This window comes from Seriola lalandi, unplaced genomic scaffold (assembly GCF_002814215.2).
Source record: "Seriola lalandi dorsalis isolate HSWRI2012SDOR001 ecotype SW California unplaced genomic scaffold, Sedor1 jcf7180002054816, whole genome shotgun sequence".
Lineage (NCBI taxonomy): Eukaryota > Metazoa > Chordata > Actinopteri > Carangiformes > Carangidae > Seriola > Seriola lalandi.
The window spans coordinates 1365849-1389246 of NW_019525369.1; the positions used below are offsets into that span (position 1 = coordinate 1365849).

A 23398-nucleotide genomic window follows, 5' to 3' on the forward strand; every position below is an offset into this window, starting at 1 on the left:
GGGGGGGGGGGGGGGGGGGGGGCAGTGGGAGGTGGTGGAAAAGTTTAGCCTCCTTCAGAAGCTGTGTGCTGCTGCCACAGACAGGAGACAGTGGGTTACTTGTGATTCGGTTTGGACGGACAGAGACAGGTACGACAGGAGACAAAACGAGACAGTGAGGGGACAACCATCCGGGGGTTTTTATGTACTTTGTGGAACTGGGTGGGGGGGGGGGGGTAGGAGGAGACGAGTGCTGCCAGCTCTAGCCATATATTCCTGTTCTTCCTCCCCAGCTGATGAAGGGGCAGAGCCCTTCACATAGCTCAGCCCGGCTGACAACAGCATGTGTTGCCTGGAGGGGAGAGAGCTCAGCGTCATAAATCTAACCACCTCGTTAACTGCCCATTAAAATCTCAACTATTTCATTTACCAGGCGGGAGAGCTGTCTGTGTATGTGTGTGTCTTAGGGGGTGATTTTATTATCAAAGTACAATTTTAAACCACATACTAGCTCTAACAGAGCTATTATAGGCTTTTCTCTTTACTACATACTATCTGAACTACTACTGCACTCTCCTCCGTCTGAGCAAGAGTTGTTTGGAAAAGTCCAGTAATACATGGAGGGAGGATTTTATCACCGGTAGACAATTATTCTCAATTCATTTGCTGAGTAATTTAGATATTCCTTTTATTTTTTATCTTTTTTTGGAGACATATTTTAATGAACATCAGCTTTGTTTAGTTAATTCTGCAATTTTAAGATCGAGTGTGCAGCAGATTATTAGACTAATGAATACTGACCAAACAATGGTGCTCACCGTACATGTTGCCATGCCACACAGCTGCTGATATGTCTCTGCACTAATGCCACAAGAGGAGCTTTATTGTTCCCAGGGGAGCGTGGTGGACAATCGACTGTCCACCTTGTCTCCCATGTCTACAGTATGATTCACCACCCTGGGGCCATTAACACTCAGGAGTAGAATGTGAATATCCATAAAAGGGTTCATCTTAAAATTTGTAAACATTGGTAAAATGAATGAAGATTTCTGTTTTTCTGAAATGAATGAAAAGTGATAATACACTGTTAAATTAAACAATTTTCTTTCCTCACGTCCTGTATGAGGATGTGAAGATAAAACAGGAGAGAGAAGTTAGTGAGTTTGGTCCAAGACTAAAACATTTTGTGAAAGTTTTAGCAGCTACAAGTGATTTAACTGCTTTTATATTGCAGGATGTGTATTTTATCTTTTTTTGTGTTTTTGGTGATGTAATTAATGGTTCATGGTTGGGCTGCACTGCTGCTACTAACTCACAGACACAACCTCTGTTTGGTTGAAATGAAATTAACTGCACTTTCAAGGTACCAGTGGAAGCTCTGGACCTGATCAGACTGGCGAGGGCAGTGGAAACAGGGTGGGGCTGGACAACACATAACACTGATTTGTGAGTGCAGAGCACAGGACAAACCACAGGATGGCTCCTGCCTGTCTTGTTTTGTCTCTCCTGCCGTCCCTTTGCAGCAGTAGCGGTGGAGTCCACACATCTTAGCTAGTCTGTTAGTGAGTCGCGTCATGTTACTTGTTCTGTGTCGTCTTCACTATGTTCTACGTTGTCATTTTGTTCCAAACCTGCTACAGGTGAGTGAGCTTGGGTGCTTCCTGGATTCTGCCCTGAGTCGAGGTGTGGTGCGCTGACAGCTCAGTGTACGTCGGGTGTGTGGGCGGGTCACAGGTACCTGGGGGGCCCCCTCCACCCACATGGTGCTGGTTGGCGGCCGACATGGGCCCTGCGCCATTGTAGTCCATAGTTTGGTGGTGGGGTGGCGTGGGGCCAAGGTGGTTTAGCCCGTAAATGGAGGGCCCCGAGCCTGGCATGGGTTCCACGTAGCTGCCGCCCCCCACGTAGACTGGACTGGCCTGCATGTTGGTGGGAGTCCCGTAGCCAGCGCTGTTGGCCTGTACGAGACCGTGGTGGGGATGGGGGTCACCATAGTCCGGATCTGGGGCGCCATACTTCTGCTGGGAGGGGCAGCCCTTCATGGGGACATTGGAATAGGCAGTGGACATGGAGTAAGACACTCCCTGGTGGGGCTTTCCAAAAGATGGTGGAGATGGGGCATCGTACCCGGCCCCTCCTCCCCCGCCTCCCCCTCCCATGGAGTGTATCGAGTTGAGGAAGCTGGCTGAAGACTGCATGGGCAGGGGCGGGGAGCCGGTGGGTGAGGGCCCTCCAGAGCTGGAGCTCAGGCCCTTGGACTTCTGGTCCTTCTTGTACTTCATACGCCGATTCTGGAACCAGATCTTGATCTGGCGTTCAGACAAGTTGAGCAGGTTGGCCATCTCCACACGCCGTGGCCGGCACAGGTACCGGTTGAAGTGGAACTCTTTCTCCAGCTCCACCAGCTGGGCGCTGGTGTACGCCGTACGAGCCCGCTTAGACGACGCCGACGATCCACTGGTAGGACTCTTCTCCCCGCTGCTCCCGCTCTCAGCTCCTCCGGAGGCTGAGGACACAAAATGTTGAACAGACACACGGCAAGTGAGAAAAATACAAGAAAAAATGTAGAACATGTAGAGAAAAAAAGCACAGAAAAAAAAAACATGAGGGCATAAAAAACCCAGAAAAGGAAGAGTGTGAAAGTGGGAGAAAGAAACCAGAAAGGAGGAGTAAGAAACAGATAAAAAAGATGATGAAATAAAAAGTGAGAGAGCCAGAAAGGCAAAGAGAATAAAACATAATCAGGCTGCATGCTGGAGGAAACAGAAATCATTCAGGTTCTTAATAAAGCAGAGGGGGGTCCAGGCAGGCCAGCTGAATTATCCCTTGATATTAGTTGTCAACACTTCATAACAGTGGCATTTATTAAGAGACCGAGGCCTTGGTGCTGGCCAAGGGCGGCTAAATTGCATCTTGGCTGGGAAGATAAACCCCCAACAGCAACAGCAGCTGCAGCAGCAGGACTATAAGCAGGAAGTGAAGTTGACATGCGCTGTCTTCAGTTGGCTCGCCAGCTAAAGTCAAACTTCCTATGTCATAATAACTATGACTTCTAATGCAGCTGGGAGGTGTTCAGAAACCTGCTCAGAGACACTTCAGCAGGAAGTTGGAGGATTACGTGAAAAAGCTTCTATCACATCTTCTAGGATTATTGTTCGATTTGATTCAACTGCTGTTTCTCTTAAATGTCCCATATTTTACACTTCTGTGTTTTATATATTAAATCCTGATATCCATAAGAAGATATATTTGTGGTTCTAAGTATCAAAAACCACCATTGAGCCAAGTGATCCTGAGTGATCCAATAAAAATACAGTAGATTTCAGGTAAACACTCAGAGAAACCAAATCCTGCCAGGTTGGATCGTGGGTCCGAGTGGGCGGGGCATGGCTGAGAGAGGTGACTGCTTTGTTGTGACATCACAAAGTTCCAGAAGTCCTGACAGCTGGTTTTAAGGCTCAGTGTCTGAATACAGGCTGTGTGCATTTCTCTGTGGACTGAGGCTTTGATACTTTCACAGTATTAATATAGAAGCTAGACCTGATCTATAATCAAACAACACATGGACAGAGACTTTAGACTATATGGGACCTTTAAGTAAATTTCATGACACCAGTGGAAACCTGCTACACTGGCTCTTTGTAAGACACTCTCCCTGAGTGCAAGTGATGAATGTAATTTTTTTTATGGTAATGTGTATGTTACTTTCAGCAGGAAGCTAATTGTTTTATCATAAGGCCATAGCAGCCAGGACTCTAGATGATTGTTGAATAGACTAATATAACACAATTGAATTTAACAGCACCACAAACTACATCCTGTCTAAAAGTAGTTTAATCAAAAAGTGAGCGTTAGAACCTTCATGAAAGGAGGATGTGTTAGATTTAGCTGGGTGTACCTAATAAACTGGAAACTGAGAGTATGTTTGAAGGTCGAACCCAAAGTTATTAATAATCTTTCATTTACACAAGAAGGAACTTGTGTGAGTGTGGAGAACTACGGCAAGTACAGTGGGTCAAAGTTGAAGCAAGAAGCCGTAACCTAAACTGTGATGGATATTTAGTTTAGATTTAGTTCGTCTTTGTTTTCTTTTCCAGATAAATTTGACTAAACTGGCTGTTTACAGATGTTTACAACCTGAATGATCCCAGTTCCCAGCAGTTACGTTTGCATATGACAGTGTCATAATGACAGAGCTATCGGACAGAACTATTTACATGACATTTAAGTTGTAGTAAGCTGTAGTGTTTTGTTAGTCCCTCCAGAGGGGTCATGCCTGATGTCACAAGGTTAGGGCAGAACGATATACAAAAGAAAAACATATTGTGACTATTTTGGCAGATATGACTCATAATTTCAGTTGGAATGGTTATTTTTGCATTTACATTTACAATGAAAAATCATTTTTTTAAAATGATGATAATGTGATTTTTGCACCTCCTGCAATTTGGATATTGCTCTTGGTTATATTGTGATTTCAGTAATATTCGTATTAATTGTTCAGGCCTACTCAAGATTTTTCTTCAGGTGAAGGTTTCATGTCTTTGTTCATGTGTTCATACAGCACAGTTCAAAACAAGCACTGAGATCCTGTCCCTCTCTAATTCTCCTCGCGGTGGAAACAGTTGACTGTGGTGTTTACTTCTATGGTCAGAGAGAGAGCGAGGTGAGAGAGGTAGCCACTGTGTCATCTGTCTCACAGAACAGTGGCACTCTCTAAATGACTGTTTAAAATTCTCATCAATAAACAGTCTAATCTCCTCTCAGCGCTCTGCTCAGTCAGCTGAGAGACTTTTGAAGACTCATTTTCATTATGGCGGAGCAGATTCTTTTCTCATTGATAACTTCCAATTCAAATAATATACAGTAACATGTGTCAGTGACTGTTTTCTTTATCACGCATGCAGATGATATTCAAATTTATCATTTTTTCATTTCAAATATCTGCTTGTCATTCTCCCTCTCTCTGAAAATCTATTCATCTGTTATCGTACATGACATTTAAATTCATCCTGTTATTATCTTCCTTCTTGCAGTGGCTTCCCAAGGATGTGCAAAAAGGAGAGGAGGAGGAGGAGGAGGAGGAGGAGGAGGAGGAGGCCAGGAAGGGGAGGAAGGAGAGCAATGGGAAGTCATATCATAACCAGAGGGTGGAGAGCAAGAAAAGAAGGGAGGAGGTGCAGGGTGGAGGGGAGGATGTAAATGAAGGTGTACAGGCTATTGGCTGTAGGCCTCTGGCAGCTGGTTAGCCAGACTGTCTATAACTGGCGGTACTGTTGCTGTAATGAACTGCTCAGTTGTCACTGATGAGAAAGTCAGTGTAAAGACAAAATGCCATGGAGGTTTATTCCTCTATCACATCCAACTGTTTTAGGTCCATGCACTTCAGATCTGACACTGAATACTCTATGAAAAATGTCTTGTGTTCTACCTGTTTCCTCTGCTAGTACTGCACTGATCCTGTGATCCCCTTCTTCCAATAACATTCAACATATAACCTTTCCCTTCTTATACATTGGGACTTTTTTCACAATTAACAATAGCATATCCATCCGCCCAGCTCTTCTGTGCAGGGTCTTCCTTTTAGCCTCAACTTGCCAGATCTGGTCAGTGAGTTTAGTACAGGTCTGTACTGATGCAATTTTGCTGCACCTGGCAACCTCACTGTTACAACAGGGCTTGTGCACTCAGCTGTTGATCACCAAAGAGCAGTTCTCCCCCCAAAACCACAACTTGTTGTTTTTACATTTGTGCATGTGAACAGATGAATGTGCTTGTAAGTGTATTTTTTCCACCTCAGAGGCAACTGTTTCCCCCTGTTTCCTCTACGTCTTTATGCAACAGCCTCCTGACTCCATCTCTGCACTCAACACACAGATGTAACAGTGGCATCCATCCAACCCTGTCTGCATTCGTATACTACAAAACAGTAACATTGTGGTGGCAACGTAATCGCTGGCTGGATTACTGGAGGCTATGTTTTCTTTTTCTTTTTGAATGAAGCACTACATTTATTAGCAGCAGGCTCAAAGCTGCAGGACCGTCACACCAGAGACCAGGGTTCAGATCCACAGGCCCGACTGTTCAGGCAACAAAAGCACTTTGGTTCAGGTCAGGGGGAGATGGTGGTTTTAAATAAACAGGTTGTGTCTGAAGTCATTAAACCAGACCAGGATCTTTCCCTATAACCTTAACCAAGTGCTGTGAGAGTCTGAACAGAGCCATAAGATTTAATGTGTCGGTGTAAAGCATTAACCTTATAATTATTATTATTACTTTTACTTATTAAAATAAAAGAGTCAACATATTTGCGACTTCACAAATACATAAATTGACCTTTTCTCTTTACGTTCTGATTACAATTACGTTTCCTTCAAAATGTAAAGTGCTGTTGCAAATGAGTTGCACATAAATCTAATTTCTATGAGACAGGCTTGATTCATCTAACACGAAAAACTTTCCTTTCCCTACAAGTATATGGTTTTTCTTTGCTCTTAACAATATAGATTTTCCTCCTGGTTTCACTTGTTTACTTTAGCACTCCTCTAGGTTTGCAGAAACATTTGTCACCCTGCCATCCCTCTGCCCTTTGACCTCTTTTACGATTGGCTGCTTGACATAGCAAAGGTTTTCCGAGTCACTCAAGTCAGTTAAATAACTTTAATGAAAAGCAGAACTGATTCTTATTTTAGGCTCATCATTTTCATCTTTAAATGCTTCAGTGAAGCCCGCTCTCCAGCAACATTAGTTCAATTAAAAAACAATATCATTTGGGTAAAACCAGAACAGACTGAGCCACCAACCACAGCAAAATAATAACCAGCTCGACTGTTTGCCTGTGGTCACCTCCCTGTCTAATCCAGTGCCTGTGGAAACCTATTTTGCCATAATAGTCTGAAGAAACCTTTTTAAACCCTCTGGGGATTTGGGGCTTGAAAGAGGATGTTGATAAGAGAGGTGAGGAAAGAGGGTCTTGGTGATGGGAAGGAGAAGGCGGGATAATAGGAACAAAGACGCTAATGAGGAAGGAAAATGAAGGAGGAAAGAAATAGATGGAGGAGAGAATGAGCTGAGAAAAGGAGTAATGAGAGAGAGAAACACAGGAGGAAGGAGGAATAATTATTCGGCTAAGCCATGTTGCTGCTGTGGTACTGTGTGGAGGAAACCAAAGCAAAGACAGACAGAGAGACAGAGACAGAGACAGGTGTAGTCTAACACACCGTTGCCAGAGTTGTTGCTCGGTGAACAGTTTTTCTGCTTGGTCGTCTGACGACACTCTTTCATCCAGGGGAAGATCTGCTTGGCCAAGGTCGGGTTGGGGGGCAGTGAGGAGGAGGAGGATGATGTGGAGGAGGAGGAATTAGACGACTTATTGGGGGCTGATTTAGAGGCTGAGGAAGCCCCATTACTGCCCCCTGGCTGCTGAGCCCCTGTACTACCGCTGCTGGGGTTGGGGGGCAGTGGGGGGGACACCTGGGAGCCGGGGTGGTGCTCAGGTGGCAGGCTGGGCCGCATGCAGCTGCCATTCAGCTCCTTGGTCTTGGCTAGCTGCTGCTGCTGCTGGTGGCCACTGTTACTGCCCAGCGACTGTAACGAGCAGGCAGAGCGCTGGTACGAATCCACATCCAGATGGGTCGCCGACTGGAAGGCCGGCTGGTGGTGGGACACTGGGACCGGGGCATCGTAGCCCCCAAAGCCGTTGGCGGCTGCTGCCGCTGCCGCCGCTGCCGCCCCCTGCACCTGGTACGACGAGTAGCCACCGAAAAGCGTCGAGGAGTTGTCGTAGTATGTTGTCTTCTGCATTTCTGAGGGAAGTGGCGGCGTCTGCTTGTGCTCCGGTCCTTGTTGAAAACCACTGCCGGAAGACCATTTGGTACCGGGGGTCACGTGACAGCGTCTCTCCAACGGTCCCCTGCAATCTGACCTGAAAGGTTAGGAGAGGCAGAATAAAGAAATAAGAGCGATAAATCCATCTTCCTTCAATGAAAGGCGCCATGACATGAATAGAAACCACAGCTTTTCTTTCCTCACCCCCCCTTACCCTCCCCCTCCCCTCTGAGCCCAGTGCACAGCCTGCAGATGCTCTGGTGGTGGGGGCACGAAGAGGGCAAACTGTGTTCTTGTAATAATGTTAAATGTTTATTTCATTTATAAAGCGATGCAATATTTGTATCATTATTATTATTATTATTATTATTATCTTTATTATCAATTAGTAGTAGTAGTAAAATAGTAGACTATGTATTACTATTAATAGTGATAGGCTTTTAGTTGTAAAATAATTAGTTAGCTTACTTTTATTACGTTTTTCGCTAATTATTTATCATTTTTCAGCAATTGATCCCAGGTCAATTAAAATGAAATAAAGCATTTTTTAAGAATTGTTTTAAATATGACTATATTAGGTATTTTCACATTAATTCATGAAGTTTCATGTTTATTAATTTTAATGTATTTGTAATTAAGCACTACCCCATCGTGTCGGGTGTTATTAAAGCCGGACGTGACACTCTTGTTGTGTAATGGCGGATGTGGCCTGAGTGTATATTTTCCCTGTGACTGATGTAGGTAACCTATTTCTGTCAACCTCTGCCTTCCGCACAGCCTGTGATTTACTGTATTCCATCTGCTCTGCTGTTACCTCACTCATCCTCGAGCAGAGGAGTGCATGTCCGGAAGCCATCATTGCTGCTGAATATCAGGCTGTTCTTGCATCACAGTAGATTTTTAACAGCTCGGAGAAAACGAACGCATTATTATTACAACTGCACGTCAAGATATTTAAAAGTTTTAAACGGGGTAACAAAGAAAAACGTAATGACAAGATGACATGTAGCTATAAATCAAATCTCTGTGTTGAAGACGGTGGTGTCCTAAATATTTCTAAAATATGATATTTTTGGATTTTTGCTCACGGGAGATCAGGGTTAGATTTAAAGCAGTAATTACTAATTTTCCTAATCCTATTCTGTTAAAAAAAAAAAAAGAACTAAAAAATAATAACAATTGAACAAAACACTTGGGCTCAGACAGAAAATGCCAGTAATAGGCCAGATAAAGAAAGAAAGAAGCTCCATGAGTCAGTGATCCATTAGGGCCGTGCGGGCAGAGTGCTCTATCATGGCCCCTTAAGGGAAAAAAAGCCGTGTGAGCCTCCATAGACTCCCTATCTGACGCTCACCGCTGGGGTGGGCCTGTGGCCGCCAGAGGCCGGCTTGTCCAGCGCGAGAGAGCACCTGGCATTCATTCTCCTCCACACAGATAAAATGTTTAACGGGGAGAAGCAGAGGTGAAGCGGCTCCGCTGCCTCTGTCACACTGAGCCTGTGTGTGTGTGTGTGTGTGTGTGTGTGTGTGTGTGTGTGTGTGTGTGTGTGTGTGTGTGCTGCTACATCACCACAGCTAACTGCTGTTTGGCCTACTGGTACCAATTATCAGTTCCCTGGGTTCATTTGGCGACAACAGCCCACACAGATGTTATGTGGCCGTCAGTTCTATGTTTTAACGTCATAACACTGAAGCTACGTGCGCGTCTGTCGACAACAGTAAACAATAAAAACACAACAACAATAAAGAGTTAGCCACAACGCCTGCGAAATAACGTGATAGCGTTGGGCCTGAACTAGGAAACATAAACAGAAAAAAATCTGAAATGATGGTTTGTAGCTATTTGTAGGATACGAAATCTGTGATTTGTAAATATGTGGTAGGCTACTTTAAAAAATGAATAAATAAAACCAGTAGCCTACTGGGCCTGGATGATAACCTACATTTCAAATAAATACATCAATAAGCAGCAAGTTAAAAGAGAAAAAGGAAGAAAGAGTGAAAACCATAAAAATTGATATACCCTGCAAAAAGAAACAAACAAATAAAAAAACGAATAAATAAATCCTGTGTCATCCTGCCAGTGTTTTTTATAACGGGGTTAATTGCGCTAAAACAATGTAATTCCTACAACCCCTTTCCTTAATGTATTACTGTTATTATTCCTTTTTTAGGATTAGACAGACCAGCCCTGCTCCAGCTCTCAGCACGTCACACATGTCAGCCATTTATCTTTCTGGTAGACAAGCTGGAATCCTAATTATTTACTCTGAGGAATAGTCCCAAGGAAGGAGAAGGAGAAGGAGAGAGAGAGAGAGAGAGAGAGAGAGAGAGAGAGAGAGAGAGAGAGAGGCCATGGCACTGAGTGTAGGAGGAATATGTTATTAAATCATATTGCTGTTTCGCCATTAAACAGGACACGTAATGTCTCTGCCACTAGGCTTGTAGGACTAGAGCTTAATACAATCACCAACTTTACTAGACGCCTCCCTGAATAATCCACTTATACTGACAGAGAAACAGCCATCCAAACAAAAACAACACACACACACACACACACACACACACACACACACACACACACACACACACACACATAGGGAGTGAGAGAGGGAGAGAGAGAGAGAGGTCGGCCTTGGTGTCCAGTGTCTGTGCTTTATCCTGGGATATAAAATTACAAATGGCGCCTGCCATGAAGAGCTATGCAGGCATGGAGACAGAGAGGGAATGCATTAACTTGGACAATCCACATATTCCTTATCCCATTAACACACACGGGGTGGGGTGTGTGTGAGAGGGGGGGTGTAATTATATTGAGCTGTGCCCAGAAACAATGAAGGATTGGCCTGATCAGAGCTATTGTTGCTCTGTTCATGGCCTCAATTTAGGCTGAAATCACTAAAACAGTGAATCTTGTATGGAAGCTATGAATGAAATTAGGCTACAGCACACAGCCTCTAAACATTTAGGTAAGAAATGAAATAAATGTCAGACATTGGCATAATAACAAAACGGAGGCCCGTGGGGAAGGGAAACGTCCAGGGAGAAGTGGATCATCCATAAAAGAAAAATGCCATTGCTTTGTAAATAAATAGCTATAAGTGAGGAAGAGACATGGAGAAGAAATGAGAGGGGGAAAAAGAAAGGAAGAGGACAGAGATGGAAGGCCGAGGGAAGGGGGGCTACTTGCGGCGGGTATCTGCGGCAGCTTAAAGCATTGTGAACTCTTCTTGAACCGGGATTGAAGTCTATTGGGCCATAAATCACTGAGCCAGCCACTCCGCCGTTCACAAACTGCACAGCGAACAAACACGCTCTGTATTTCTGGTTTGTTGTTTGAGCTCGTGCATTTAACGGCTGGCCTTGCTTGCCTGCCGGTGATTCTCCTTACCTTTCCTTTCCTTAGCACCGGTGGTCCCGGTCCAGTCCGGCACGGACCCAGCAGCACCGCATCACCAGATTAGTCCCCACCGCACATTCACCAGGTAATCAATAACAATAATAAATAATTAAATAAAAAACGAATCCGGTCGTTCTCTCTCTCCGTTTTCCTCCGCTGCTGCTCCTCCGGTGCTGTCTTGAGACCAGCACGACTGCTCGCAACTACCACCACAACAACACCTCCTGGAGCCAGCGGCAGCAGCAGCGGCGGCGGCAGCGGCAGAGAGGGCTGCGCGACGGCGGCGAACCGGACACCGTGTGGCATGAACAACCGGCTGATGAGGAGGGAAGGACGGACTCAAGTCGTTGGTGGGGGGCTCGATAAACACGGGCAGAATAAACACACGGGTTCGGTTTAGGCTACAGGCAGGCTAGCTAGCACACGAGCTGAACGAGCGTACCGGGAGCCTGCCTGCTGCCTGTTCGCCCCCCCCCACCCACCACCCAACCCCTCCACCTCCACCCTCCGCCCCAGCACCAGCACTGCCTGCACCGCTGCTGGCTGATAACAATGGCCTCAAATTTCTTTCTTTTTTAGCCTCTGTCGCTCAAGCAGCCACCCAGCCAGCCAGCCAGTCAGACAGCCTCTGAGGAACAGGTCCACCTCAAAATGTCACCCCATCGCATTTCTGGGTGGTTGTTCATCCGTCTGTTTTATCCCTCTTCTCCTTCTTCTTCTCTCTTCCCGGGTCTCCTGCTCCACTCCTTCCGCGTCCTCCCTCTCCGTCTTGGGTCTGAGTTCTCGCCTAGTCTTGGTCTCTGGCTGTAGGTGCCGGGCTTATTCCACACGGCTAGCAGCAGTAAGAGCTCGTAGTAGTAGGAGCTGTGGTGGTGGTAGCACAGTCAGTGTTCTCATTCTGTTGTTGACAACAAGCCCGGGTATCAGTAACGCTCACGGGGGTGTAACGGAGGAAACAACGGGGCTTGACTCGCGGATTTGTTGATTCCCCCATCAAAGAGCTCAGCGTCACTCACAAATTATGCTAATTTCACTGGCTGCAAGTGAAACATGCAGTCAGTTATGTTAGCCCCACAGCCAGGCACACAGCCTACTGTCCCAATACTGTCCCAAAAATAACTATTTTAATTTTAATTTCACTTTTTTATAAGGCACTTCTGTTAGCTAAGCTACAACAAAGCCTACAACTCGCCAGGTGAAGTTCGGCATAACTTTTTATACATTAGGTACAAAAACACTTTTGCTTTAAATTTGTGGAACTCTTTTGCCTTTACAATTTTCCAACTTCTGTTTTTTTCTAACAACTAAACTAGGCCTATATGCTACTATGCAACATAAATCTTATAGTAGGCCTAGATGTACAAGAGTAACTCTATTTGTAGGCTATGATATTATTGAGGGTGGGTCATGGTGGACAGAGATGCAGCCTCATGAGATTATTATTAGTAGTATTAGCTAGGCCTATAGTTTAATTTTACAACAGCTGTTCTTGTTTGCTCAGTCTGGTAGATTAGTTTAAGGTGGTATTTACTGAGCCGGGACGATGCAAATTAAAATTATTGGCACTAACATCAAACTAATTTACATATTCAGTCCAACTAGGCTCACAATGTAACATTAATAAATCAGTCTAATAAATAAACTATATAATCTGTTTAGAAGCTGAATTAGTATTATGCATAACATTATTAGAAACATGACGCATCATTCTGTTCTTAACTTGGTGTATTTTATAAAGCATTCACTGTTTACTATAGGCCTACCATTTCTCTGTGGGGTGGCAATGCTAAGGCTAATATGTTCTTATTAATGGTGAACCTGGTATCATCAAATGGTATAGAGTACGACCCACTTCCTGATTCTCTGCTGACTAACCCTAATCCTAAAATGTTGTTAAATGACGTGTGTAAAGCTTAAAATGTGTAGACATGACTGGAGAAATGTTCCATGTCTATATCCTATGATATCACTTATTATTTTGCATGTTTTTATCTCTTTACAGAAACTTACAGTGTATCTGGAAATGCAAATAAAGCACTTATTTGAAAGCAGCTACAGTACACTCAGTGCCAGACTCATAAATATGTCACTGGGTACTGTTTGACCCTCATACAGCTGAGTGAAGACATGTAGACTATATTTTTACAATTCTCTTGGGAGGCATCATTTCATTTAGACACCAATGTGCTGATCATTCACCTGTTTGTGGCAATTGTATGAAATAATTTGGTGACATTTCTACAGGCAACATGAGACTTTCTTTACTGTCCCTCAATCCCTCCTGAATTTACATGAAGCTCTTCTTGATGCTCATCCCATGTTTATCTGTAGAAACTAGATATGGAGACTGTGTTGTTAGATTTTAAACACATCCTTGTTTCTGCTTATGCACAGAATAAAGTTGATAAAAATAAAAGAATATCAGGCCAAAGTGGAAGAGAGGAGACTGACAGAAAAGGCACAGAGACATCTATCATAAGTAGCATGGCTCTGGGTGGCTGCCATGAGGGAACTTGGGCCTTTAAAATCTGCCCTTCCAGGTCTTTTTAGAGAAAGAAAACGTTAGGAGAGAGCATATGTTCCTCCCTGTGTTTTGAGTTCAACACACAAGGGAGGAAGACAGGAGGAAGTGCAACAACATGTGAAGAAAAAGGTGAAGTAGGCTAAAATAAAATAAAAAAAGCTAGAATGACAAGAAGCCCCAGAGGGAAAGAGACAGAGAGGTGAGACCAAAATGGAAATGAAAATATGAAAGCGCGTCTCACAATGTTTCCACACACTCTCTGTCTCTATAGCGTTCTCTCCCGCTTCCCTGTATTTTTATTATTCAGGACGCTACCCCTGTCGTTTATGGCTACGTAAGATTTATGAGTTCTCTCGCACCCAGCAGCGTGTGTGTGCGTCTCTCTCTGTGAGTGTGTGTGTGTGTGTGTGTGTGTATAAACAGCCCAACTTTAAAACAGATAGCATTCGCTGTGGGCTGCTGAAATGAGAGGATGAGCTCTGTGTAGGTGGGAGGTGGGAGCCTGAAATGTGTCCGACTGCAACTTTCTCTTCAAACCTCTTTGTGCGGACGGAGGGATCTGCTCACTGCTGCTGAAAACCCCTCATTACTCATTAACCAAACCTCTAATCAGCTGTTTTCTTTTTGTCTATCTCTTTCTTTTTTTTCCATTGCGCAAGAGTGTGGGATGAGAAGTGCATATGGAGAAATAAGCAGTGCGGATTACACGTATGTATTGACTTGTGAAAGCACGCCGGTGCTTGTAAAGGATGGCAGTTATTCTTTATTTTCCTTGGATGGCAGACGCGCATCGGCGCCTCCGTGTTTCGGATTGAGTCACGGATATTGGGTTTCACAACTGAAACTCTGTGCCCTGCAGAGCTGTGGAAATCCTCCCAACATTTTTTCTTTTTTCCCCTCTGGGACTTCAGACATTTAGGCCACTGAGGATGACACTAAGGAATTTCCTCTGACTACGAGATTTAATATTTTCCCCGCAGCTTCACTGTGTGCAGCGGAAACACCGCACTGCTGTAAACGCCAATGCTAAAATATAGCCTACTATATGAATGAATTATGCTTATTGTTGTGTTTGTTTCCTTATGTGATGTAGCGTTTGTACCGCGGTTCGCCTCCCTATCTGACGCTGCTGCTGCTGCAGCGTCAGTTTCATTGCTGTTCTTACTTCTTAGCGTTAGCTTCATTATTAGCAGTTACAGAGTTCTGCTTTAATAACTGTCTTATCAAATGATGAACCGACCCTGCTCTGCTTCCTGCTGCGGCTGCAACCGCCATCACACACTGCCCTTCACACCTCTGGATTATATTACATTAGCACGTGTCATTACATTATATTACATCACTAACACACACACACTCACACACATAGACTGCACATCCAGGGAACATTTGGCATGCTCTCAGCTGCACACATTTTCTTCGATTTTTAGAGAAAAACAAACTTCGCCTACATAGACTAAAATAATAAAAACAAATCATCAATCGAAAACAAAATCACCAAAATCTTCCTCCACATATTTCCACAGTAATTTTTCTGTTAGCTTGAGTCTGCACTGCCTTCTGCTGCTACTACTACTACTACTACTACAACTACCACCACCACTACAATTAATGATGAAGATACTACTACTACTACTAATAATAATAATAATAATAATAACAACAACAATAATAATAATAATAATAATAATAAAATAAATAATCATTCTTATTCTAATTTTAAGACATGAGTAGGCCTACATGACGGTGGAAACAAAGAAAACAATAGTTAAATACGCTACTTAAAATAGCCTATGTTTTTTTCTATAAATAGAGAAATAGATAAATAAATAAATATAAATTCATCTGATCAGCAGCCATATTTATGAGGAATTTTGACAGTTTGACCTTAAATAGAAAAGCACAGAAAACGTCTTATGAGGTTTTTAACCAACCCACATTCTCCTGCTTATATGTCTAATAACAAATGCACTGACTCACAGAATCACATGTAATAAAGTGAAACAGTGAAACTCACCGGAAGATTTCCTCTTATTCCCCAATGTTTTGGTGGAAGGAAGCGGCTTCCAGAAAGCTCCTAAGAACTGCGGTGCAGGAGGGGGGAGAGATGGGGGAGAGAAGGGTAAATAGAGGGAGAGAAGGGAAAGGAAAGAAAGAGAGATGCAATCAAAAGGTCTCGGTAAAATCCGATACAGAGCACAGACCTCTTGTAGTCTATCGAGCGGCTGCGACAGGGAGAAACCGCTGACAGGTATTGCTGACCTTAAATTATTCCCGCTGAAATCTGGGAATAAAAAGCAATAAGAGCAGAGAGGAGGATGAAGGCTGGGGTGGAAGTGATCTCAGATCGTATTGATCCTGGTTATCATATTACACATCCTATTACATTTACCAGCTTTCCCTGCGTTTTAAAAAACAAAACGGGGGAAAATCTCTTATCTGAGTTCCCTGCTGTTGTAAAACATTTAACAAGGAAAAAATGGCGCCGCTTCCCATCAATAGTGCAGATAAAAGTCAGGATGGAGAGAACTGAAAATTATCCATAATTAATTTGGAGCAATTTTGCATAAATCAGCTCGTGGAGAATACTCACACACCCATCACAAAATAATAAAAACACAATAATAGTAAAACCACGTGTGTGTGTGTGTGTGTGTGTGTGTGTGTGTGTGTGTGAGAGAGTGTAATCCTAAAAATAGAAGAAAATAAGTAATTCAAATAATAAATAGCCTAACCCGAATAGTTACACCATAATTATCTCACAAAAATAACGTTAACGCTTAATAATAATACATTAATATTAGTCGCCAAACATGAAAACACCGAAGCCAAAATCTAACTGGGCCGCGTCTAATTCCCGACTCCCATTCATTTTAATGGGAATTATCATGAACTATGATTGGAAACCTAATGTGGAGCCTGAATGTTAAGGCGTAGAAACGCGCTGCATTCACACTGAACAAATACATATCCACCACAACAAGAATCCGCTCTGCAAAAAAAAAAAAAAAAAAGTCGGAAATGTTGCTGAACATCAAATTAAAAAAATCCAGCTGTTTCCAGCGGTTCCTAATCCACAACTTCATCTTCATCCAAACTGAACAACACACACACACTGACAACAGTCAGTGTCAGGGCCCGGTTTATCTTCTTGTGGGGCCAAGAGCGCGCGTCCCGGCCGGTGGTAAGCATCCAACCATCCGCTGCTGGTAACCGTGTTGTAAAGGTGAGGTGTTTCATTGTAAAAGCGCGTCCGCGGCCGCAGGATGAGAAGCTGCTGTCCGCCTCGCTGCAGAGCGGCTCTTATTATTAAAGTGCTGGAATAAAATCTGTGGCTGCTCCTGTTTCTGCTCGTGACAGCTTCCCCCAAACACATAAATCAAAAGCAAGGATCCCCCGTCCTCCCCGTACCAGCCGATACCACCATCACCACTGCTACTACTCCTACTGCTATAAAGTTATTTATTGTTTCCTCTCCATGCACTCACACACAGCTCTGGCTGCTGTCCATCCCCATCACAACACCAGCCGGGGGATTCCTCCCTGTGTCCCCCCTTCAGCCCTGAGGGTTAGTCGGGAAATTTGGAGCCACGGAGCAGGAGTGGACTAGTCTAAAGTTGCCCTGAAAGTGATGAAGGGGGCCGACTAGCTTAGCCAGCTAGCCTATAGGCCGAGACAAAGGGAGGAGGCCGCCTCCAGAGCCCCAAAACAGCTGATGAGCCAAATTTTGAGTAGAAGCACAGACTGAGGTGGAGAGGGGGACTGAAGTCATGCATCCAAATAAAACAATGTAGACGAGTGTTTTTCTCACGCTGGATGAAGTGAACGTTTGGAATGAAGGATGGAGCAGCAGCAGAAATATGGAGGCAACAAAGGAAGGTGAAGGAGCAGCAGCTTTAGACTCCTGGGAAACACTGAAAACTCACAGTATATTTGCATTTAGTGAGTCTGGCACGTGTATCAACATTTAGAGAACCCTATTTATCTGAATTCTGTGGTTACTTATGACGTATGCAAACTATAGGTGCAGAAACCATGGCACATTAATGCATCTGCTCACCACTGCTGCAGCTTCATTTCACAGTCTCTCATGATCTGAACACATTTTTATCACTGCTCTCTGCTCTTATCTCTGCCTGGTCTGGTGGTGCCATCACTGGCTTGCCTTCACACAGGCACATACACACACACACACACACACACACACACACACACACACACACACACACACACACTTGGATGCAGTAACATATGTTCCTTTTAGGAGCAGCTTTACATACTCACCAGGTTTATCAGACTGTGCTGGATCTAAGTAAAACAGCTGTGGTGCGTTCAAGGTAGTTTGATCTTCAAGTTTTATGCTGTGTTTTTCTTTGTCCTCAGCCCATACAAACACATGCTCATACCTTTTAGAGTGAGTAACACTGATATTACTTTACAGCCTTGGTATTAAACCTCACTGAAGCCCTCACACAGGGACATATTGGTGCAAAGCTCCAAATGTGACCTTTGACCTGGAATAATTATTTAATGATGAACCAGTAGACTAAGCAGTTACGTACTATTTTATGTTTTAACCCACAAGTCTGTACATCTTTTACTTCAACTCAAATGTACAGAAAATCATTTTAAAATTAAAATTAAATTTCAAATTCAAATTATTCAGTTTCTTTTTTTGTTGTGACTTTAATAAACCCACAGAACCTAACTGCTACACTCCTCAAACTCAAAATCATCACAGTGATATGGGCTGACAAGCTTCATACACGTGCACATTGACATGTTGATTGTACCAGGTGTATTTAGTCACAAGATTACAGCTCAAACATGCACGTGTGTGTTACTGTTGTTGGGCATCAAGGTTGTTTAAAGACATGTCCATCTTCTCCTGTTTGGCTGCAGTGCAGTGTGTTATTTTAGTGAACACCACTGTTTTTGTACTCAACTGTCACAGCTCAAATAGTCTACACTCTAATTATAGCCTGTGCAGTCAGATGACTGTAGCTGGGTGTTAAAATGCAGACCACATAAACTGAATGACAACTTTGTGGACTCCTTGCTTGTAAATGGTGCCACAGACCCATCGAGGATCAAGTAGAGTAACAAAAAAAGCTTCTTAGATTTTCTCAGCATTACACCTTTAATCTGAGAAGCAGAGTGTAAACCTCCACAGCTAAAACACTGAGCAGTAAAAATAACTTTGAAACTAATAATAACATGAAAATCCCTCGGCCTCAAACAAGCTATCTGTTCATCAAACCCCCCATGTGAATCCAATTTCCCAATCTGACATCATGTGGGCAGAAGCCCGCCAACATTCTTTTCAAATGATCTCCACAGCTAGAATTTCATTTGGTCTGGAGGATTTATCATGCTGCTTTCCCCAGAAGCTCGACTCACTGGTTTGATCTCAGTTCAACTGCAAACAAGTCAATAAAAACAGTGAGTACACTACAAGTGCTCTTCAGGCACACATTTGTTTACATATGCAAATATTTACTCACTGGACAGACATTTATTTTACAGTAAATACTGGTGTGGCTCACAGGGCTTTCAATTTACATATTCATGTTTTTCAATAAATAGTTTAGGAATTCATTTCTGTCTTTCTTTCACCTTTTTGTGTCTCTTTATGCCATTTGACCTTTTTGGGCCACCAGAGCACCCATCTCCTTCACATCACCCTCCACAGAGATCAGTCAATATGCTCACACGTTTTCCCTAAAAAGACATTTTTCATCAAGTCCATTCGAAGCTTTCCTTGAAGTGTAATGAGGTTGAACGGCCACGCAGCATCACTGCGAACACACACACACACACACACACACACACACTCACACTCACACAACCAAATGGGTAAGCGACGACAAACCCAACACTGCAACACATTTCATCTCCTCCCCTCCTGCTCTGGGCGGATGACACAAAAGTTTCAACACCATTTTTCAGATGCACTACTGAGAGAGACAGAGAGAGAGAGAGAGAGAGAGAGAGAGAGAGAGAGAGAGAGAGAGAGCTTATCTTCCTTTACAGTTTGTTTATTGAAAGAGTTTTTGGTTCACAGCCCGTGTCCTGTTGCCCATACTCAGTTATTAGTTAGATATATTTGTACAAATCAGCACAACTTCTGTGCACTAACTACTGAGTAAGTTTATTTTGAAATGTATCAACCATGGAGCAGTTTAATGTGGAAAATCTAGAAAATCCTATATTTTTGTTTTGAGTCTGGTGTTTTCCATTCCATCACAACCAGTCGAAATGAGATCTGCTCAGTTGCATCTACCAGCTTTCCATCTGCTGTGCAGCAGGTAGTGAACTCGAAATGGCAAAGCTCTGCTGTTAAGACACGCTTCCTCTTATTTTGGCGAACACATTCTTTTCATTCAGGCTCTTGAAATCTGAACAGATCTTCTACTTATAAAGTCTGTTGCTCCTGGCTGTAGATACATAACTGAGGCATTACGCTCACGCTGTGTACAAAAGACCTATTTGAACCCTGTCTGAGCCACAGGCCTCTGCTGAAGAAGACTCATTCTGTTCTCGATTCATGGTCTCACAAGAGTTTCCAGGGAGATTCACAAGTTTACCAACAATCACAGCTGAACTTATAGTAAATCATTAATTATTAAGAGGGGAGCTGGGCACCCCTTCAAAGCTTGAAGCACTAAACACTTTTTATTAGCAAAAATCAAACCTTATTCCAATGGAAGCCTCAAATTATTCTTTAAATTCTCTTTAAACTACGTTGCATTAAATTATGTTATCAGCTCATCTTCTCGGTTGAGCCAACATTTCAACCCAGCGTCTATCCTCCTCTCTCGCTGCCTGCAGGGTCGCCCGCCTCCCCGAAGTGCTCGCCCCAGTGCCATCAGCAGTCCTGAACCAGAAACTCACGCCATCAGCGACTTCCTTTGACAAGAGAGTTAATCTTTATCAGAGATGCTAATCTTTAACCTGAGCCTCAAAGAAAGCCCTATGCCAGAGAAAGAGAGAGAGAGAGAGAGAGAGAGAGAGAGAGAGAGAGAGAGAGAGAGGTAGGGGGTCAAATTGCCCTCTCTGCTCCTGGGCCATGAAAAGTGCCAAGCTCACCAAGTCTGTCAGGCATGGGGATGAGGAGGGGTGGACGTGACTGGCTGTGTGTGTGCGTGTGTGTGTGTGTGTGTGTGTGTGTGTGTGTGTGTGTGTGTGTGTGTGTGTGCATGCACTCAGTGGTTAAGCATAGGTGAAGCATATGAAAGGTTTGCAGAGGGCAGATTGTATTTCTGTCTAAACTCATAACATTGAAATAAAGCTGAAGAACTATATTTAAACATTGCATCAAAGCTCAGGACAGTGTATGCAGCTAGGCATGTATGTGCAGCATGTAAATATTGAAGTGTTGCTATGTTAAAGCCGCAAAAGTGATTTAGTTTTGTGTGGTTTGTGTGTTTTCAGTGATTATTTAAAAAGATTCAAGAGGTTTAATCATAGATTTAGATTAAAAGCTTCATTTTCATATTGCGGCACGCTGTAAAAAGTGACACGCTGATAGTGGTTGAGCACGGTGCCTCTCTGAGGAGTCGTCACAATAAATGCACATCATGTCCCATGGCTGATGTGTGCACAGCGCCTTAAACAAAGGACATGAGGGGGATTTGGGAGCTTTATGCATCGTTTTTGCTCTCAGATTGTATTATGAAGAGAGGCAGGTTCCTTGGTTTAGTTGTAGCTCTGGCAGTCACTTTGTGCAGTGACTGAATATCTCTTTCAGGGGGTTTGTCATTGTGTATCCAGCTGTGTGACCAAAGATGGATGTTGTTTTTCAGGACACTCAGCGCCTGTAGCTGCATGTCGGTCAAAAAAAAAAAAGGTACATTTGCAGCACTGGTGTGTCAGTGCATCCAGGGACAGTGGCACTCAGTGATATGTGTTAGTAGTAATTTGTGGTTTGGCAGTGCCTTGGAAATTGATTTTTCTACGTTGTTATTATATTGCTTTGAGGCCTCATTACGTTGAGTTTTGAACAACCTGCACCTCTACAACAGGCCGGTATCCATTTCCTAACAACACGCTCCTCTTATGACACAAGGATAAGAATAAGAAGCCAGTGATTGTAATATAATCAGGCCACTTGGCCCAGCAGCAGATAGGCCTGTTATTAAGGCTGTTACAGCAGGAGGAAGCGGCTGTATGGATCTCAGCCAGACCTGTCAGCCTTTATACACTGCCACAGTGTTAGGCATGCCTGCCCCCAATATTTTACTCTGATGGCTGTTTTGCCCATAGTTTGTCAGTGATGTATGAAAAAATCTATTAAATGGTGGCTGTGCTGGGATCGCTGTGGGTTTTTCTGACTTTAAAGTCTCTATACCTGGAAGTGAGTGAAAACCGCAGAGGTCACGCTTCCAGAAGAACCAATCAGAAAACGACAAAACAAAACAAAACAAAAAAGGCCGTAATAGTCTGACATGTTTTGTTGGTAGATGCTGTTTTTCCTGTGCTGATACAATAGGATCTGTACTGTGTTTGACCATATATAAAACCATTTAAGCTGAAATCACCCCATTCACTTATTCAACAATAAACAGACTAAACAAATGAATAAACTATTCTCCACCTCCGCACACCTGCTCCTACTCTTAGATCTTCCTCTTCCATTAATCCCATCTGACCACCAAGGCTTCAGAGCCTTCAGCCGTGTTGCCCCTCCACTCTGGAACTCACTTCCACAAGACATTTGTAATATTGATTCTCTTGCTATTTTCAAATCCCACCTCAAAACACACATCTTCAAACTCAACTATTCTGTTTAACTCCAACACCAGTGTTTAATCAGATTTATTTTTATGCAATTATATTTATTAGAATTTCTTTTGTATTTTATGCCTTATACTTACATTTAATTTTTTACTACTGTGTGTTGTAAAGTGTCTTTCAAAGGCGCCTAAAAAATAAAATGTATTGTTATTACTATTTTTAAAGTCATTTTTGAATGCTGACATCTTGTCCCCTCAAAACAAAGACACCAAGGTGATTAAGACCTGATGATGGCTGGTTGGTAAAATTATATTTAATACACATATATTTTACATTGTTATTCCTCCATCCACCTCCATAATTTCATTGTATTCTTATTTATTGCGGGCTGGTTTCATATCCCTCAGATCTCCTGCATGGATCCAACGCTATAGCTGCCGCTACAACAATGAGAAAAGCAACAAATTGGGCAGACTGAGGGTGGATCAAAGTTATTATGGAATAGACTTAGGTGTAATGATTCAAATTTAAATAGCCTAGTTGTAATTACACATGTACTCATAACCACTTTGCTAAGATCTGGTGAGATGATTTGTTTTTGTAGGACCATTTGCTGTGTGTTTGGGGGTGTGTGTGTGTGGGGGGGGGGGGGCGAAAAGGACATGACAATTTGTGGATAGGAGTGAGGGGAAAGGGGGGGGGTGCTTCTTGAGTAAGCAATCTTTTCACACTATCATAAATCACAGCGCGGCTCACATGCATCTTCTTTCTTTACACCTAGCCGTCAGGTCCCTATTCACGACTTATTCTCTCCCTGCCACACACACACACACACACACACACACACACACACACAGCGTATAGGCTACCAGACGCACACCTCTCTGTCACAGCGCACTTTGTGCGGCAAGTAAACCTCTTTTTAAATGACTT

At 43.3% G+C, this 23398-nt stretch overlaps 1 protein-coding gene across 10 annotated transcripts in view; it reads right to left on the reverse strand.

The window, feature by feature from the left end:
* Positions 1-23398, reverse strand: part of hoxb3a (homeobox B3a) — a 96872-nt gene that overhangs the window by 8740 nt on the left and 64734 nt on the right. For 6 of the 10 annotated variants that reach the window (XM_023426159.2, XM_087179295.1, XM_023426158.2 and 3 more), the window contains 3 exons: positions 15747-15813; positions 7200-7903; positions 1222-2485 (listed from right to left, as the gene is read on the reverse strand). In XM_023426159.2, coding sequence (XP_023281927.1) covers positions 1614-2485; positions 7200-7782 — 1455 coding nt within the window. In that variant the 5' untranslated portion in view covers positions 7783-7903; positions 15747-15813 and the 3' untranslated portion in view covers positions 1222-1613. Of the gene's footprint in view, positions 1-1221; positions 2486-7199; positions 7904-11196; positions 11662-15746; positions 15814-17217; positions 17434-23398 lie in introns of those variants that run through there. The other 4 variants (XM_087179296.1, XM_087179297.1, XM_023426167.2 and 1 more) reach the window with 4 other exon arrangements.